This window comes from Neophocaena asiaeorientalis, unplaced genomic scaffold, assembly GCF_003031525.2.
Source record: "Neophocaena asiaeorientalis asiaeorientalis breed wild unplaced genomic scaffold, Neophocaena_asiaeorientalis_V1.1 scaffold308, whole genome shotgun sequence".
Taxonomy (NCBI): domain Eukaryota; kingdom Metazoa; phylum Chordata; class Mammalia; order Artiodactyla; family Phocoenidae; genus Neophocaena; species Neophocaena asiaeorientalis.
The window spans coordinates 4,752,372-4,772,886 of NW_020172768.1; the positions used below are offsets into that span (position 1 = coordinate 4,752,372).

Consider the following 20,515-nt stretch of genomic DNA (forward strand, 5'->3'; position numbering starts at 1 on the left):
GTACCGCCAAAAAAAAAAAAAAGAGATTAAGCACAGGACCAGCAACTCACCAAGGCTCTGGGGACTGCCCGGCAGCTGGTGAGAGCCGGCCACTGTTGAGTCCCCAGCGCTGCTCCGGGCAGATGGATCCCTGTCATTACCCTGGGCATCAGCACGTTGAGGTACCCCAGGCGATCGAGTGAAACCGGCTTTCCCAGGGTGAGATATTTTCCAGGAAAATGGAAAAAAAAACGAAAGGGGCTGGGGCATTCAGTAAAACAGGAAATGGCAATGACCAAAGGGCAGAGAGGCCAGAGCCACCTTTCCCAGCTAATTTGAAGTTGTCAATTCCCAATAAATGGGATTTTTTTCCCCCTCGATTTCAAGCCTTTTAAAATGTTCACTGGTCAATCAACACCTGCTTTTATCAGACTTTCTTAAATCCCTGCCTCATTGCAAGAGAAGCCAAGAAAGCACTTTTCTCTTCTGATATTTGCGGTCTCTGGAGAGGATTCCTGTAACTGGGAGGAATCCCAAAGAGCAGTGGATAACCAGCGGTGTGCTGAGTGGTAAGCCCATCAAAGGGCACAGGCCAGTCCTCGGAGGGTCAAGTAGCCCTACGTGTGAGCTAGAGAAAGGCCTCCGTACAACTGAAATTGCACCACAAACCACCACCCAGAGCAGCGCTGGGGAGAAGCAGAGGGTGGAAAGGGCTGTGGGAGTGGAAAAGGCTTCCTTACTGAAAGAAGACTGTCCTTGTTCCACACTCGGTGCATGAAGCATCCCTCTTAGTAACCAGGGCTGTGGCTTCCATGGAGGGTGAGCCATCAGCCAGCATCATCAAAGGAGACCTTTCAGAGCTCCTGGGTGGCAACATGGCGTCATGGAGACAACAAGGGTTTAGAAGTCAGATGGTTCTGATGAACCTGATGACCTCTTGTGCTCTCTTCCACTGCTGGTTTCCAGAATAAAATAAGTTTCATGCCAGGTAAACACGGGAGGTGGAGAGATACCTTCACGGGGTTGACAAACTCACATTCTACAGCAATGAGGCAGGGATGTAAATGTGTGGGGCTGAGCCATGCAGACAAAACAGGAGATTCCTGTGCATCTCGAAGTGGGCAGCCTCCACTCAGCGTCCAGGGGTGTTTGCTTTACAGGAATGACAGGATTCCAAGACCACCCCATGGCCTTACTGCCGGACACTGTTCACTTGAGTTGCAGAAGTGAGTCCCAACACTGTGAAGGCCACACTGAACATCTCTGTGGCACAGACTCAGTCCTCGGTCAACCTGTGTGTACCCCGTAGTCTCCACTGCCTGGCTTCTTTCACTCAAAGTACAAATCACAATCCTCTTCCTTTTCCAGGTTAAAATAGTTATACTTCATTATACAGGTAAGCTCTTTTTGGTCAATTTTTGGTCATGATTTATTAATTTATATTTAGCATGGGTGCTGTAGCTTGCTCCAAACCCATAGCAGTCTGGAGCCAGACTAGGCTTGGGCCATTACTTTACCCTACAACCGCCCAAAAGCCTGTCAAAATCCGTAGAATTTTGACCACCAGCTTCTTTTGAATGATTCCTCTTTTCCCTGCATCTCCTTCTCACCTTATCCCATTCCCCCAAATCTGGAGGGAGTTTTAGAAGATACTGTCTCTCCACCACCCCAACTCCAATATGGTGGTCCCAGCAGTGTCATTAAGAGAGCACCAAAGCCCAGGTGTCTGAGAGTTCCCCAGCTAAACTCTAGCTCCTAGTTTGAGAAACAGGGACCTAAGCTGTTTTCGTTCCAGTGTATCTTGCATCTTTTAACCTGGTCAGCATGAAATCACATACTTTGGGGGAATAAACAGCAACTTGTCACTGAAGGAAAGTTCTCTGACCAAATCCTAGACTGAGGCAGAAACCTATTCTCTGTGTCCTGTGGATTCAGGGGGAGAAGAGCTTAGATGTGGCCTCGGGTTGGCTGCGGAGTTGTGGCTTTGCCCAGGCTGGCAGCTGAAGACTGAAACATGTAAGGACCTCCAGCCGTCTCCCCACAGTGCCCCAGTGAGTGGCGGTGGCTTGACTGGGTTGTAGACCGGAGCCCTCCTCGCAGCCAGGCCAGCTCCCTGACCACTGGACCACACAGTCGGTGTTTAACGTGCACTCAGCAAACCTCAGGCTCCAGGCCTGAAGAAACCGATTTTCCAAAAACAGAGCTCTCTTTGTGAACAATTCAGCAAAAATTCTCTTTCCAGCTGTGAGTTGGGATTTGTGTTGCAAATGCTGGTGTTTTAAAGACATACACCTTCCACAGTTCCAACAAGAGAAAAGCACCACGCAGGATGTGTTCCTAAACCCTCCTCCCCAAAGCACCTATAAATACGATCGGATTGATGACACTGGCTGCTGGGGGCTCGGACGGATATTATCATTCCCAGTTTTCAGCCCCAGTGAACGAGCTGGGGCCAAGGAGATGGATGGGATGGGTCCGCATTGGCACGGGACAAAATGAATGTCAGAAGGAGGGAGAAGAATCTGCTCCCGAGCATGGACCAAAGGTGTTCAACTCCCCGTGTTAATATCAGAAACTTTACCTCGTTGAAATCAAATGTTTATCTGTTGAGTCATTAAAAATTTTCTTCATGTGCCTCTTAGTTCTCCAGACGCCATCAAAATGCGGTATGATGAGGCCGGGGACATTCCACAAAGGATGATACCATCTATTTCTAATTGGGATGTCACGTTACACTTCCCCCTATTCCTATTATAGTTCTCACTTTATTAGGAAATCTTTATCTGAAATGGTGTAGAGCAAGTTGAGATCAGCAGGACAGAGCTGCGTTCCTTCCTGCGCTCGTCTCTCGTCGGTTAATCTGTCCTGCTTTCACGCGTGAACCAGACAGGAAAGACTGAAGCCAAACCCACATCATTATGAATGAATTTCTTTGCTTTTAATCTCACACAGTTTAAAATACAATATGAAATCAGGCTACAGTATATAAAAAATTCTCCAGCAAAATGATGTGCCAGCATCAGCTACTAAAATAAACGAACAAAAAACTCCCCCATAAGAAATTTTTTTTTGCATTTAAAAAAAAAACACATAGAAACTTACATCGCTACATCTCTAAGCTACCTCAGTTCTGATTTTTAAAAAGCACCTGCTTTTCCTTTTTTTCATCTTGCTTTTAAATTTTCAGCTTTTAAAAAATATAAATTATATGAAAATACAAGTTGGAAAATAGTCAAACACAATATAACATCTTTTTCACCCCATACTTCTGAGCTTAAAAAAAAAGTATTCTAAAAAAAGTTCAATAACTGAGGCAGTATTCCTGATAGAGATAATTTCCTTTTAATATATATATTTTATATATGTATATGTATACATATATTTATGGTTCCTCGAAACTTCTTTGGAATGTAGGTAAGAGTTCAACGCATTTATATAGACCCCAACAGAGAAAGCAGAACATGCACAGCACGACTAGGACAGAGAAGGTGTCATTTTCACCGTGAACATTAGGCAGGTTAATGCTCTAAAACCCAGAGTGTTCGTCTCCAAAGTGAGGAAAAGCATATCTGATCTTTGAATGCTACCTCCAATCCCCAAAGCCACAAAACCAGGGCTCTGTGTAGGGAAGTCCCTCCCCTGAATGCAGAAGGGAACAAAAGTGACCCTGAACCCTACAGCCAAAACCAGCACAGGTTAAGGCATCTCCAGGAAAATAAGAGTTTCACCCAGCTCAACCAGATTTGCCCATCCTTCCTCTGAAGTTAACATGTTTTTTTTTTTTGTTTTTTTGTTTTTTTAAAGCAGAACTCCAACAATTCTGCTACATTTCCAGTGTATAAACCACCCACCACTCTTCCTGGGATGGTCTCTGGCCTTTGGACAGAAGGAGAAAAAGCATCTGGCCAGATCGACAAAGCTGTCTGAACGCATACACTATCTACAAATACTGAAAATGGTGCACTGAGAGAGAAAGGGCATCTGAGCAAACAAGCAGCTGAAGGGCATGGGGAAGCACTTGCTTACATCTTATCTGCTAGGGAATTATGGCAGGACTCACACGGGGGAGTTCTCAGCATCATTGTACAAGGAAAGGTTGTTGATGAGTTGAGAAAGTGATTTTATGCCTGGTGGCAAACAAGCAGTGACCGATGCCCGGCCTTGGTCCTACTCTCACCCACCACTGAAATGTGGAAAGACTTCACAAGAAAGCCCCGGGATTATCTCAGCTGCAGTTCTGCATGTCTGCAAACACACACACACATGCACACGCACACGCACACGCACGCACACACACGCAGGCGTACACACATCTTTGCCAGTGCCCAACAGAGATCACATCATCTGAGAGAAAACAATGTAGTCCAAACAGTTCTGCCTAACACTCCCTGAGCAGCTCCTAAAATATTTCGAGAGCTTCATTAAGGCACCTGCATCCGGAAGATCAAAATACACAGCTGGGCTAAATTCAGCCTTTGCTTTCCAAGCAGACGCTCCGATTTCTCAGTATGAGGAGATGCGTGAATCACAGAGCTAAGTTCCTGATCGTTCGGGGTCTGCAAGAGGACCTGGGAGCAAACAATCCACTTTCTTGAAGCTACGCTAGAAGGTAGTTAGTACTTCCAGTTTCTCAGCTGGAGCCCGTCCTAAATGTTTCTTCCCCTTCCTCACTGAAGCCCGAAAAGCCATCCCTCTGTCACCTTCCTTTGAATCAGGCGCCTGTACAGCCGGGGAAGCGGGGAGGATCCTAGTTATAGGAGGCGCTTTTCCTTAGTGGTCAGATGTTGGTCCTCCCTCCCCAAACTCCATTTTCAGATGACCCCTGACAACACCACAGTTGATTATGTCTGTAGTTCAACTTTGGGAGAACTAAAAGTAGATTTGAATCCCATGGACCACCTTATCCCTACACCCCAGCTCCCTTCCTAATAGTTCCTATATCCCTTCAAGTCTTCCTTCCTCTGCAATTACTAACCTTCACTTACCCTGTGCCAGAATAAGGGATCCAAAGCACGGGGCCCTCACAGCATCTGCGCTATGCACCTTGCTTGCCCACCCAGTCTCACCTGACACCCGACTCAGCTGCCTTAAACTCTTCAAAGGAAAGCCTTGCACTTCTCCCAAAGACAGCCAAGCCCCATTTTATTCACAGGCTCCCTTCATTTCCATGGCTCCTACAACTCAGGACATCTAAATGGCTTTATCAGACGCTCTCCAACTCATGTCATGTCTGTAGTTACTCTTTCCCTCACCCATCAGAAAGCTGTACATCTCTCTCTACTGAACAACAGAGTGGGGGAAAGCAATAAATGTGGGATGCTGGGAAAATAATACACAAAGGAGAAAGTACAGAGTGTTAGTTGGGAATGACATGCATTCAGGACTTATTTCTTAAGGCCTGAGGGGTAATGCCCATGCATACAGATTTTATTCCAAGTCATGTACGTTACAGGTCTAAAACCAGTAAAGAACCAGGTCCATCTTCCCCCTTCGATCCCCTTTCCATGACTTCTACAGTGCTCCTACGTTTACTGTGGTCCAAAACCAGGGCTGCAAAATACATTCAGTTCGAAGACTTAATGCTTAGCTCAACGTTAAGTCCAGACTCTGAGAATCCACTAATGACAAGTAAGTAGAAGGGTGTGATCACAATTCTTAAAAACTTATAGGTGAAATTCACATGCACAGTTCCCTTGTACCCAAATCAGCCTTATTTTTCCCTCCATACATCAGTCACATGAATTTGGGATCCCCGATCTCAGTGACAGCGCTTTGTCTTTCCAGTGGGGTCTATATAAACAGTTTCCTTTCACTGTGACAGAATCCTCAGCCAGCATATAAAAACAAGATTGCATGGTACAGCGATACTGAGACCACTTGAGAGCTTAAGACGATTTTTAAGAAAAAAAAAAAAAAAAAATACTGGCACAAAATTTAATAGAATAAATTTTAACACAAAAACAGTTTTGGTCCCTCCCCACTGAAGTCCATCTTTGTTTGGAAAGTAGAATAAAAGGTAAATAGTCCTTGGTTTTTAGTGCATCCCCCAAAAAAAGGCTTTACCCCACCTCCCTCTTTTTCACCCTCCCAGACCTAACAACAAAAGGAAATTAATTGCCTTTTATTAGTCTCATGACTCCTGATGCATCAATTTCTTTTGCTAATAGGTCCGTAACTCAAGACACATTATTTTTTTGTGGATGATTTTTTTTTTAAAATGATTGGACACGTTAGTCTCTTCCTCCCTTAAGCCAGATCCTTCAAGCTTCTAAGAAGGCCCTTGTCTCTCTCCTGAAAATCCGCTCAAGAATTTCCCGTCCCACCCACCCCACAAGTCCTGGCTCTCCTCCTCCAACGGCGCACAATTGATTATAGCTGCAGCTTACTTAGCTCCCACCCCTGAATGTAAAAAAATGAGTTCTGGAAAATTAAAAATAGAATAACAATTAAAAATTAAGAGTCCGACCAACGTGGCTGTTCTTTGAAATGTCTCAGCAGAGTTTCTCCGGCCCCTTGGTGTCCATCACTCATCGGCGTCGGGCTTGACGTCCAGCATGGCGTGCAGCTCCTCGGGCGTGTACCCCAGGAGGCTCTGCAGGTCACACACAAAACGGTACACGTAGCGTTTCCCCGCCGTCTTGTGGATGATGTTTTTGTCATAATAGTAGCGAAGGCCACGGCTCAGTTTCTCATAATTCATCTTAGGTTTGTTTTTCCTTTTTCCCCATCTCCTGGCCACCTGAAATTTAATTTTAAAAAAAAGGAAGAGGGGTAAACATCTACAGGATAATCCAAATGTACATGTTTATTTGCCTGCACCCGTCCATGGTGACCCATGATGTTCAAGAAAGGGTTAGAGATTCATGTACATAGAAGTTACTTTTCTGACCAATCTTATCCGAATTCCGAACTACAAGGGTTGGGCAACAATGACAGTGAAGTTGATTCTCTGAGTTGATGAAAACACAGTGGCCCTGAACTTCTAGGGAATGGAGTTAAAGCATCTGATATTAAAAAATAAAAAAATAAAAGCAACACTATAGTGTCTCCTCTTACCCTGTATTATTAATAGAATGTCCTTGCTTTGAAAGCATGAAATCTAATGCATGGGATGGACGGCTGAGCTGCAATCACACCTGCCTTTCATCAACAGGAAGCATTTTCTTTTGTACTGGGCACAGGGCTCCTCATGTCTGCCGGAAGAGAGAGGTTGTCTCTCTTGTTCATTGTTCTTCATCCTCAGAATTGGGCGTGGCACAGAGCAACCACTCGCCAAGCGTTTTTTTGTTTTGTTTTGTTTTTGTATTGAAGTATAATTGAGTACAATGTTGTGTTCGTTTCAGGTGTACAGCAAAATGATTCACTTTTATATATATTATATATATAAAACATATATATTATATATATATAATATATATATAAAACATATATTATATATATATATACATATTCTTTTTCAGATTCTTTTCCCTTAAAGGTTATTACCAAATATTGAGTAGAGTTGCCTGTAGTATACAATAGGTCTTTGTTGGTTACCTATTTTATAAATAGTAGCGTGTATATATTCATCCCAAACTCAATTTACTCCTCCTCCCCTCACTAAAGCATTTGTTAATGAAAACCCAAGTTAATGTGAAAATTGTACCAATCTTCCAAGGCCTCTCCAATTGTCAGCCCCCTTCCATATTCACAGAGCCACAAGACCAGGGAGGGCGCAAAGTGAGAGAAAGCAACTTGTGTCTACAGAGGGCCTACTAGGTGCCAGGCACTTTATAGGCATCATATCAATTAATCCTGGAAAACAAATGGCCAATGTAGATATTTTCACTATTTTCCAAATGATGAAACTAAGGCTCACACGAGGTCACCCAAGCAGCAGGTGGCAGAGCTGGGATTTGGACCCTAGAAAATGTCATCGACCCCCCAGAACCCATCTCCAGCGCTCTCTCTCATCCTCCCTCAACAGGAGACTCTGTGAAGTCACTCCCTTCTTACCTCGTCTGGGTCAGAAAGCTTGAATTCCCAGCCATCTCCAGTCCAGCTGATAAAAGACTGGCAGGATTTATCGGTGAGTAGTTCCAGGAGAAACTGCCACAGCTGGATTGGTCCACTGCCTGGAGACACAAGCCATGGTGAGTCATCATACCAGATGCTCCACACTCTCAGCAACTAGTCCCATCACAGGGCACCCCCGACCCCTCCCCTCTCAGCCCATCAGCCAGGGGAAAATGAAGGCAGCACAGAGCACAAGCGGCACAGGAGGCGCGAGGAGCTTGAACAGACCGCACAGGTGAAGGATTCCTACCAAAACAGCCTTTAACACAGAATAGCAATTGCCCTATTTGGATCGACTTAAGGGTCGGTCCGTTTTTATTGCTAAGCAAACTCCAGAAGGAAAACACTGTTTCGCTCCTCTGAGATATTCCAAGGCAGCAAGTCATTATTTTTGCCTTACAAAGGACTCAAGGTATGAACCAAGCAAGGAATGCCTTTACCAGTTCCAATCAGAAGTCAAAGCCCGTAAGCAATCCGGACACAGTGTGGCTAGGAAAGACCCAGTCCATGTAGATGAAGACAGCCTGGCACGCTCTAACTCATACAGGAAAACTTGACTTTTTTTAGACTCTAATCTTCAACCTGAGTTTCAAATTTGTCTGATCCAAAGTAAACTGAGATTCAATAGGAAACAAGCTTTACGTTGCCTCTCAGTCTAAAACAGAAATGTCCTTTACGACCTCTAAGGGCAAACTTTTGTTACGTCTTACACGTCTATAAGGCATGTTCACATACACCACCTTGCTTGCTCCTAAAAGCCTCTCTCTACCCTCCTTATAGGCAAGGCCCACTGGGCTGACTGTTTCCATTCTACTGGTGCAGACAAAGGTGCTCAGGAAAGTGATGTGACGTTGCTCCAGGCACAATGAGAGAATGGTGGGCCTACTGCCCGGACCTTGACTCCCAGGCACCAGGGTAACCTTGATGGACGCCTGTGAGCAAAGAGCAGCTGGTCGGGGAGCTTCCTTTGAGCTCTGGGACAGCCCAAAGAAGCAACTGCTATAGCAACAGCTTCCTAGTGGTCCCTCCTCAGCACGGCCCAGGCTCAACGGGGAAAAGGAAATATCTCTACCTCATCCTCACTCCGAGTACTTTAAACCCATCTGGCAAGAAACAGCTTACACAAATTCTAGAATTAAATGATTCAGCAAATGCCTACAAAATATATTAACGTTTGAGGAAACAGTCCCAGGAGCAACACCGGTAAAGCCTTACGGTTCTCTGTTTCTACCCCTCGCTGAAGAACGATTTCATGGACAGCTCGGACACGTTTGCAGCTTTCTTAGCCGTTCGTTGAATAGTCACCAGCTACCACCCTCTGCCTGGAGTAATGTCCTAAAGTGACTTCCTATGAGGAATCACTAAGAAGTCATCCGGATGGACAGGAGTAAGAAAAGAGATTTCTATTAAGAAACGCTATGGAATTTTTGGTGGCAGAATAATAAGAAAAACGCAGTTATAATAGCCCTTGTGACATAACAGGGTCCCTGAAGAAGTGGAGAATGAGTATAGATACTCACAGGATCCCTGAAACGAGACATGTAAGGAAAAATCAACTACTACAGTCCAAAACTATGTAAATAAGCCAGGGAGTTCACGGTCCTCTCCTGGGTCGATACCACATAACACAGACATGAGAGAGAGTGGGGTGCTGCTTTCAGACACCTGGCAAAGGAAAATATGAACAGCAGCTATGATTTATCGTGTACCTACTATGTACCGTAGTAACATGCGATGCTTTATAGCACCTTATTTATCCCTCACAGTAAGTCCACGCGTGGAGGCTGTTGTTATCGTATTCGTTTCTCCCACTTTACAGCAGAGAAAACTGACCCACTGTGAGGCTATATAACCTGCCCAAGGCCGCGCAGGTCAGAAGTGGTGTGGCTGGAACCCAGGCAGCCTGACCCCCAAATTCTTCATCTCGACACTCCATTGCCCCTAGACAAGACCAGCCCAGAAGCTGGCATCTAAACTGCCCGCTGGCTGCAGTGGTCCCAGGGATCAAAGGACCCGGCTTTCTAAACACATCTTCTCTTGCCCGCTTCTCACAGCAAGCAGTCCAGGACACTGGGCGGCCAGTGGTCCTCCAGACAGCTGTCACTAGTGACCCTGGTGTCCACCGCCACAGGTGGCACTTCCAGCCCAGTCAGGTCCCCTCGTGGTCGCTGTTAGCCTACGTAACTCCTTTATTTCTCCCCCCACTAGTTACCTTAAAACCTCTCCCACACTACTTGTCTTAAAATCCCTTTGGGGAGACGAGGGGGGCTAATTATACCAAGCTGAGGAAAGGGAAAGAAATATGGGGATTCTTGTCCCCAGGCAAGTCCTGGCCATTGGCTGGGAACAGCAAGCACGTCCCGAGTCCGGGGAGGGCGGTCCAAGAGCCACCTCCGTCCTCCACCCTCGAGACATGCGGCCATCAAGTGGGGAAGGAAGGGGCTTTGATTAGCGTCGCTGGGACCGGCGCGTGAGGAAGGGACGTCAGACAGAACTATTGCCACTGTTCATGCTGCCGCTCCCCGAACTGAGGCCCTGCAGCTCCAGACCGTTCTCCGTGTGCCTCTGACCCCTGGTGTCTATGGATGTGGCCGAGGGCGGGGTGAGCCCTCGCGTGTGGGTGTTTTCGCTTTTCCGTCATTGTGAGTCTTCCTTTGCTCATAAGGAACATAAAACTGAAATCTTGGAACTGGGAGGCCAGGTCTAGGTGTGGTGTCCTCTAACTCTTTTTTTTTCCTATTTACAGAAGGGAAGGGGGAGGATCAATACGAAAACCAGATGCCTAAAGAAAGCACAGGGCCTGGGATGGGGAGTCTCTGCTGGGCCGCAAAGTCAAAACAGCGGTGATGTCAGCTCAAGGCTCCTTCCTCAGTTCTTGAGGAAGAATCCAGCCGGCCCACTCAGGCCAACCACGCACACAGGGCTCCCACCCAGGGCTTTCTGGAAGTTGCTGCTAACCCCTCAGAAAGCGCTCACGGTGACCCCGAACGAAAGGGATCCGTGATGCCTCCCAGAGATTCCTCTCTTGTACACTTCTGCTGACACCCCGACCCTCCTTTTGGCTGTGGAGGCAACAGAAGTGGGAAGGACGTGGGGTTCTTTTGCCGGCCAGAAACGCTGGGTCAGGGCAGGAATGTGGGCGTCGGGACGGCTTGTCCGCCGGCTGGACCAGTGGACAGTCCAACACGGGAGCCTGTTTCCACAAAAACGGGGTTGTGGGAGGGCCTGGGAGGGGAAATCAGGGCCACCTGACAGGCCAGCACTTGGAGGTGGCTCTGGGGTCCCTGGTGACACTGACCTGCTGGCCAGCACCCGAGTCCAGCCCCAAGGGAAGTTCTCAAGCCCCAGACTTGTGCAAACGATGGCTGAGGCTGGCCCTCCCGGTCCGAGCTCTCCCAGGGGCTGTTTCTGCAGCGCTTGGAGTTGGTCTGTTCAAATCCTCAGGGCCGGGCTCCATCCCGTGCCCTCCCTCCGACACGCCCTCACGTGGTAAAGCCTTTTCCTCTATTTTCCTGGCACCTCCTCTCCGCTCTGGGCCCAGGCCCACACACCCACCCAACTGGACTGTGGTCCCAATGACCTTTGTCCCGGGGAGCAGAGAATGGTACTAAGAATAGTGCCAGTCATGGGAAGGGGGAGCTCATACATCAAATGTGACTCACAATGGTGTCCCTGTCCAGGGGCCCCGAGGCAGTCAACAGCGGCCTTCACCAGGCTGCCCTGGGGTGTCACACTTCAGGAATCCAGTGGCATCACTGGGAAACTATGCTTCAGAGCTCTGAACCGCAACAACAGAGGGGTCCCTGTTAGAAGGAAGTCTCTCCCCCAGGCGATGCAGGAGGGAGGGCCCCTGCCCCACTCACACACACCACCCCCTACCCCGCCGTCGGCCCCCTCCCCGGCCGCAGTGGGGAATTTCCTCTGACTGCTTTGTTCTTCTCGGCTTCTGGGGGGAAGAGGAAAACTCTTAGCGCAACACTGACAGTCCTGATCTGAAGACTGCGACACAGTCTCAGAAGGGATGATATCAGGTGGGTACCTGGAGGGACCGCAGGCCAGCAGAGCAAGTCTCACAAGGATGCTTCCCTTCAGAGGCGACCCTCAAAGCACTTCAAATCCAAGGCTACCATCTCTTTTTTTGTTAAGGCGAAGCTTCAAGTAAAGTCTTACTCATTTGGTTGTTTATGTCCCTTTTCTTTGTCTAGGGACTGGGAGATCCCCATATCCATCTCAATGAGCCAGGGATGGTTATTTAAAAGCCCCTGCTTTTTTACTCCCTTGCTCCGAGGCTAAGAAGTGAGCAACTTCGGTAAAAGGAAAGCAACGGGCTAGGATGGGATGTTAGAAAGGCGCTCCAGGCGCTCAGGATCGTACTTCTTTCCGTGTGGCCACGTATAGGTATCTTCTCAGTTTCTAGGCTTGGGGGTTGCCTGCCATGGCAATGAGCTCACTGCTCATGAACGGGGCGTCAGGGTGGGACTTCAGTTTTTCCTTTCCAGTTCAGCTGCAAGTTCTCACTCTGTCACCTGTGCCCAGCGCGAGGTTAACACACAAGAGTGGAGCCCGGGGCAGCGGCTCTCTCGGGCAGCCTCCCATCATGCTTTGCTTGCACCAAGACCGGCTCCGACAGCTTTGTTCTCCCTGCATCTCTCTCACCACTAGAACACATGCTCCAAGGGCGGGGACTGTGTGTTTTCACTGCTGTAACCCGAAGCCTGGGATGGTGCCTCACCAACAAACACCAGCTATCAAAAAGCTATTTGTTGTTAAGTGACTCCAGCTGCTGGCTCCCTGCAAGCCTGGGCTGCCTCTGATTGACCCTTCTGTGTTCAATGCCAGGCCTGGGACCTCGTCTCGGACAGGTGCTCGGTAAACATTTACTGAACTGCATGATTCAAAACAACCTCCTCTGCGGAAAGGTGTCAGGGTTTACAGAAGCGACCCAAACTGCTTCTCTCTATTAAACTATATTTGGGGCCAAACAATATGGGTGACTCCCAGGCTACGTTTCATCAACATGGGCCCCAAAATAAAAACGACCACACCTCCTGTCCTTTGGGGAATTCGTTTGCTACTTTGAGAATCTAATCTCTGCAGCTCGACTCTCAAAGTCAAATACCTCAGTGTGGGCAGGACACCACATTTATTTTAACCTATGAAACTCTCACGGTTGGCCACCCTTGCAGCAGGGCTCACTCTGCCCCAATAGCACACATCTGACAGGTGGTTCTAAAACAGAGGAACGGGACCGACTGGCCCCTCCCTTTCACCCAGGTGTCTCTACCCACAGCCAAACGATGATGGCAAAAACAGAACACTCAAATCCAGAAATGACCCATCTGTTCACAAGTGTGAACTGTCTTTCAGACTACTGCAGGAGTGCCTACCTCTGGGGGTGGTGGGTCACCCCGGAGTCTCTAAGCATCACCCCCTTCTTGTCAACCCCCTTCTAAATTATCATTCACAAAAGATCTCCAAGTCCCTCTGTCTCCGTTCAGTCCTTATGAAATGACGTTTAATGACAAACTGAACAGAAAGCATCCTGTCAGTCTCTTGCCCTCTGGGCCGTCTCCTGCCTGAGGATGAATGAACCAAGAGATGTACTGCTGGCTGGTCTGGCATCCAGAGCGCCGGGATTTTCAAACGAAGGAAGAGTAGAGACTGCTTCATGCTTTGGCCTGGCTTTATGCCTGTAGGTGCCTTTTCCCACCTCTTCTGAGTTATGTCCCTCCTTTGCCCTCAACTCAACCCAATTTCACCTCATCCCCAACACAATCTGTATGTGTACCATACATTCTGTAACTGGCCAAGGTGCCTCGGTTCAATGAATCACTGTAGATCAATATGTTCTATACACATGTTCCTCTATCAAGGGCTAGTAACACGAGGGCAGCAATCAGGGATACGAGTTCCAATCATTCAACTCATAACCACAAACAACATTCTGACAGGCACTTGAAAAACACACCTCATGGACGTCATGAGGGGCAACGTGTTCGTGCCCTTGTGTTTATGTATTGCTGGCATAGCCAGGACTTAACAATGGAAACAAGTTAGAGAACAATTAAAACCAGCTTTTGATGTCAAGTCCATGTCTCTGACACGTTAGACCAAAAGAAAGGAGGAAGCATTTCAAAAAATTTAAACAAACAAACAAACAAAGATGTCAGGCATTGGACATACTGACAGAGCGATAACAGCAGATAGTATCGCATAAAATGAAAATATATACAGGATGGTGGGAAACGCCCAAAACAGGGAGTCTAGCGTCTAGAGCTCTGATCCCAATTCTTCCCCGACTCACTGAGTGAGCTCACGCAGCTGGTTAACCTCTCTGGGCTTTAGTTTATCTATCCCTAAAATGAAAATAGTTATCCCTGCTCCTCTCTACTTTACAGAGATGTAGATCAAGTCCCTATTATTAAAAATAAGCATAAATATAAATATATGCATATACATATAAAGAGCTGACCACAGCGCAGAGCAGTCTGGGAACAACATAAAACACGACAATGGAGGGAATCCCCTGGCGGTCCAGTGGTTAAGAGTCTGCGCTTCCACTGCAGGGGGCACGGGTTCAATCTCCGGTTAGTGAACTAGGATCCCACCACGCTGTGCGGCGCAGCCAAAAAAATAAAATAAAATAAAATAATAAAACACAACAATGGAAGAATTAAACAACAGAAAAAAATATTTTTAAAAGCAGACTTTTCCAAAAGGAAAACCAGAGAAAAAAAAGATGGAGTTGAAAAAAAAAAATAGCGAAAGCACTAGATCAAATTCAATGATTCTTCCAAGAATTCAACTGGCCTTTTATATGGCAACTTTGAAAAAGGAGAAAGTTAGAAGCTAAGACAAAATGGTTAAAGTATGTAAGTGTGACATGTTCTAAACACTGTAGATGAGAATAACCGGTTAAGGTTTTTTAAAGTGAGGGGTAACTCTGAAGTTCTTGCTCTAATTCAAAGTAGGCAGGCGCAAAAAGAGCAGATGCAAACTGCTTTGCAAGTGAAAGTATCACCGACATTTTATGGTTTGGGGAAATCTTGGCCACAGACAGACTTAGATCCTCTTTCCCCCAGTGCACGTTTTTCCCCTCCTAATCATTTATACTCATCACCAAAGCACACTCCACCTAATAATTATGTAGGGCTGAGCTAGAATGAGTCCAGCATTCCCCACAAATGTCTGTAGTTTGGCCCTAGAAACAGATCCCATCACTATTAACTGAAGGAAGAGCAGAAAGTCTTGCCCAGCTATTGATGTCCAGGACAGTCTGGGCAGTGAGTCTGGGGCTGGCAATGGGTCAGCCGGGCTGCCCCACCTGGGAAAGACGAAAGTGAGGCTCACTTGAGTCTGCCTGGGGCCTGAGAACAAGACAGTTACACACTTAAGTGTCTGGAGGAAAGGCCCTTGTTTTTGCTTGGGCTCCTTACACCTACGTGTGTTCAAAGTACACATGTGTGGGAGTGGCCGCAGGGAAAGGAGACCCTTCCTCTCTTAAAGGGGCAGCCTGTATGCGAACGCAGGCACTTTTCCTCCAAACCCAGGAGCCTAACCATGTCCAATCTGCCACTCAGACACACACTTGGATAGTGAGCCAGCAAAGCTGAAGCCAGGAAGCGGGCTTCTTTACAGCTTTTCCTCCTGAGGTCTTCGAGGTAACTGATTGTTTTAAGAAGTCACCAGATATGGGTAAGGTTTGGATTTGAGGGTACGGAGTGAAAATTTTGTTTAGAAACCAAAACAGAAAGAAAAAAGAAAAGCTTTATGTCACTAATGTAAATGTCGAAAGAAAATGCCTTCCTAAGTATGTAGGTGACAAGAAGAAAGAAGGAGGTCTTCGCTGATTAGAACTAGAAAATAGGACTTGAGAGTTCTGAAGCCTGGACCTTTTCTGGTAGGTTCTCGAATGCAATCTGAGCTTTATCTTATCCTAGGGGGTAAAGTTTCCCCCTCGTACCAAGTTTCCCCCTCGAGAAATGACTAGTTAACGTATTCAAATTCTTGGGGAGGCGACTAGATCCTAAGCCATCATTTGAGCATATAACTTTTCAAGCCTTTATCTAGCAAATAATTTCTGAACACCCCTCAAATGTAAAGCATGGTAGCCAGATCGGGTGGAATAACAGAAGAGGGTATTAAAAGCAGCACAGAGGCAGCAGAAGAAACACTTCTGTTCCACCATAATGGGATGAGCTGAAAAGGCGCTACCCACGCCTTTAAAGAACAAAGGAGCGAGAACCCAGCCTTGAGGGGCCTTCACGAGAAACTGCACCCATCTCAGCTCTGAAGGTCAAACACCTCCACGGAGCCCAGCCCTAAGAGCAACTCTCCCGCCAAGCAAGTCCCAGCTTCCTCACCGAGTTCAGACTTTCACATTCACCCACCTTAGGACAACTTTCACTCTCATTATCTCTCAGGGAGAGGTGAGTCACACAGCAAACAATGCAGTTCGGTAAGTTAAAGTCAACAATAGGCACTGAATCCAGAAGCCCGTCATGGGCCACCAAGAGCGTCGGGACCATGGTCTAGAGTCCTGCTGTACGACCAGCCAGACGCCACGCTGATCAGTCAGGGATGATGGGGCCGTGACCGCATGCTGCTGGGCCCTCTGGCCACAGGCAGCATATGTGACTCCATCCACCCTGTCCCCAACCAAGGTCAGGCTTCCTGGGGCTGCTCCAGCCAGGGATGGCACAGAGGGCACATGAGGCCATTCCTGCAAGACAGAGAGCTCCCCAGTCTTTGACCGAGGAGTCCCATCAGCCTGGCCACACCTCCCGGAATTGAGCTGCAGTTGGAGGCTCTTCCTACAAATCTCCTTCCTACCTGCGGCACAGCTTGAAGGCTCCCCTGCCCTTTCTTCCTCTTCCCACTGTGTCCTTCAGATGTTCTCCCCCGAGTCTAATCGTGCCTTGGCATCTGCAGACCCAAACTAACATGCTACTAACGTTGGATATTTTCCCACAAATTGTCTGACGTTGTGAAAACCTGTGAAAGGCCTCTCCTTTGCCGTTTGCCGTGTGACTTTGGGCTAGACTTCTTCCCCCTCTGAACCTCAATTCCCTCCTTTGTACAATGAGGATAACAGATTTTTCCTCATGTGGTCATTGGAGACAGTTAAAAAAAAAAAAAGAATGTGTATGAAAGAGTCTAGCACGTAGTAGGAGCTCGACACATTTTTCCTCATGTGGTCATTGGAGACAGTTAAAAAAAAAAAAAGAATGTGTATGAAAGAGTCTAGCACGTAGTAGGAGCTCGACACACGTGTGGGTTGAGCTGAATAGCTGAAGGGACCTAATCTGATGCCCCCAAGATACTGCCCGGAATTACTGGAATTCTGTAAGTCAAATCCATCATCCCCTGACCTCGAAGAATGTAGAACTGTATTGAAGGACAGAAGGTCTGGAGAATAATACGAAACAGTGGTAACAACGAGCACCTAGAGGGCGCTTCCTGTGGACCTAGCGCTGTGCCGGGTGCTTTCCATAAGCTATTCATGTAATGCCCACAATAATCCTAGGAGATAGGAACTCCTATTATGACCATTTTGCAGGTGAGAAAGCTGAGGCACAGAGATGTCAGCTTGCCCACAGTCACGCAGCTGGTCAGTGGCAAAGCCAAGACACACTCATGCCGCCTGGCTCCAGAGTCCATGCTCTTAACCCCACCACGATGAAACCTCTGCAACATACCCAGTGGTCAAACATCCTGGATGGTCTCCTGTCACGCGCTTAACCTGGATTTAAGTCTGAAGGCATAAAAGTGACAGACGGGGTGCTGATAACCATCCTATCTGTAAGCATCACATGAAAGTCACTTTAGGGAGAAGAGGGAGGGATATACAGAGGCCCTAGAACAACAGGGGTTTGAACTTCATGGGTCCATTTATACATGGACTTTTTCTTTATAAATACACTGGAAAACTTTTTTGTAGATTTGCAACAATTTGAGAAAAACTCAGACAAACCGCATAGCCTCGAAATATGGAAAAACTAAGAAAAAAGTTCGGTATGCCATGAATGCATAAAATATACGCAGATGTACACAGAACAGACAAAAGGTGTGTAAATCGACTGTTTATGTTAGCAGGTCAACAGCAGGCTAGTAGTTACGTTTGGGGATTATACTCGGATTTCTGGCTGTGTGGGAGTCAACGCCCCTCACCCCCGTGTGGTGTTCAAGGGTCAATTGTAGCACCTCTTGAATGGAGTCTCCACGCCGGGGAACCACTGGTCAATCAGTGTCCAGAGAGGCAAAGGCATCCAGGGAACCAGGAGATGCCGAGGGGCGACATCTAACAGAGCCCTTCCCAGCAGAGGCTGCGGGAGTTTCCAGGCCGGCTGTTCAAGGCCGACAGGACCTGTGTGGATGCCTCGGCAACACACTGGCTGAATTCTGTTCAGTGGAAACATCTGACTTCAAAGACAAAAAGGTGGAGCTTCAAAGTGGAGACAGAGTGGAATTCCAGAACTGTCACCACCCAGTTCCACCACTTGGAGTTAGATTTTGTTAAAGAAACAGTGACCCAAATAAATGGGAGACTCAGAGACTCCTTTAAAGCTGGGGGACTGGGTCCCCAGAAGAGATGTGTCATCGTGTAAGTTTCCTGCCTCCTAATCCAGGCACCCACAGGCCTCAGCGAGTTGGAACACCAGGGTCTGAGATTCTGTTTTGTAAAGCATGAAGGGGCCTCTCTGCCCCAAAGGCAGCTCGCCGGAGCTACCGTAGCTGCGTCCAGACCCCGGGGTGGCTCAGCCAGCCGCGGTCTTCAAGGGCAACTGACGGAAACAGGGAACCTCCCTGTCCATATTTCCGAAGCCAGTTAGAAGAAAAAAATGAATAGTGAGGCCAAATCCTCCCACCGTGTGATCTTTTCCACGGGTGGCAGATGATTAAGAAAAATGGTCCCAAAGCGAACCAGTCAGGAGGCGGAAGCAGTGGAACGTCCATGCAGGCAACACCAAGGGGCTTCTGCCCCCCACCCCCACCCCGCCTCCAGCCCAGAGCTGCCAGGGAGTTCTCCTTCCCCAGGCTCCAAAGTATTTCCCCAGCAGCCTCATAACTGAGCAGCATGTTAACCCGTTACTCCAGTGAGATCCCAAATGCACTCCACACACCCCCTTAGGACCCAGCGCCAAACACAGCACAGAGAATCAGAGTCCCCCCCGGCTTCTGGCAGCAAGCCTCCAGTTAGGCTCAGGGGGTCCGTCTGGCTTCCTACAGCCTGCTACTCACAGGGGCCTGTGAGGAGGAAAGGGAAGATGCTCCGTCTGCCCTTCTCACTGCCAAGCTCTTTTCTTCCCAGCCACCCAGGTGCTGGCCAAGGATGGTCTACACCAAGACCGTGATGCTTCCTGTAAGCCTGAGGCCAGGCCCAGCCTTGCCTGGGCCGAGAACCTCAGGGCCCCTGTAATAGGCAGTACTGCACACTACAGGCACCAGAGTTCTACACTCATGTCAGCAAGCTGGTTCTTCTTGACTTTAGTCAATTCACACCCGTATCGCAACAGCAGGGACATGGAAAGGCTATATTCCAGAGCTTGGCTCAGGGAATAACCACCCTCCCCCAATTATAAAACTCCAAGCTGCTCCTAATAACATACCCACCTGTAGACTAGCATTAGAATTTTCTGCACAAATTCACACTGCACTACTCTGCTCCGGTGACGCACCGCCCCCCTTCCTCGTCAGTGACTTAGGCTCACACCAGAAGCTTCCTCGGTGGTTGTTTGTACCTGAGGACGCTGGGATGATTTTGCAATCCAGCTTTCCTTCGGAAAACTGTGATTTCAGGAAATGCCATCCAATCTCAGGTTTCATTCTGAACTGAAGGGCTTTGAAGCACTCCTTTTTGCAGGAGAGTTGTTTATTTTCAAATACATGTTTTAGCAGTAGCTTTAGGTTCCTGAACCCTAAAACTCAGTGACCAGTCAGATCCCCCAGGTTCTGGGCATGGCCCAGGGACTCTGTTATTGTGTGACGGTGGACGGGCTCTAATTTATCTACAAAACAGTGAGAAGAAGGTTTATCTCGGGCCAAAAGCAACAGGGGAATACCTAGGGCTTCTATTTCTACAAGGCTGGTACGGCTTCGCGTGATGCCTCGCGCAAAAATATCTGCAAGTTGGATTCCTGACGACGGTCCCATATCGAGCCTTTAGGAGACTGAGGGATCAACTATTCACAAATCTGCCCAGCATGGTAAAACATACTTTCGTTATAGTTACTGACTAGCTTTGGGCTTAGCTTTTCTCAGGCTCCAGGATAAAGAAGAGACCCTCACCACTTCATCAACAATTACAACACAAAGCTGGGGCTTCTCCTAGACAACGACAACACGACAGTTACCAGCAGGCCTGCTCCATACCAACTGCAGAAGTGATAGGAAAGGATTCCTTATTTGTAGCAACAGAAGTCTGGCAGTCTGGAGTGAAGTTCTATAAAGCTGATTTACAGAGCAATAGCTCCACTCCCTC

The 20,515-nt window shown here is 47.7% G+C and overlaps 1 protein-coding gene across 2 annotated transcripts in view; it reads right to left on the minus strand.

Moving 5' to 3' along the window:
- Nucleotides 1-2,895: 2,895 nt before the first annotated feature.
- ETS1 (ETS proto-oncogene 1, transcription factor) overlaps nt 2,896-20,515 on the minus strand; it is a 66,149-nt gene continuing 48,529 nt past the window's right edge. For both annotated transcript variants that reach the window (XM_024740803.1, XM_024740802.1), the window contains 2 exons: nt 7,975-8,093; nt 2,896-6,718 (listed from right to left, as the gene is read on the minus strand). In XM_024740803.1, coding sequence (XP_024596571.1) covers nt 6,503-6,718; nt 7,975-8,093 — 335 coding nt within the window. In that variant the 3' untranslated portion in view covers nt 2,896-6,502. The remainder of the gene's footprint in view (nt 6,719-7,974; nt 8,094-20,515) is intronic.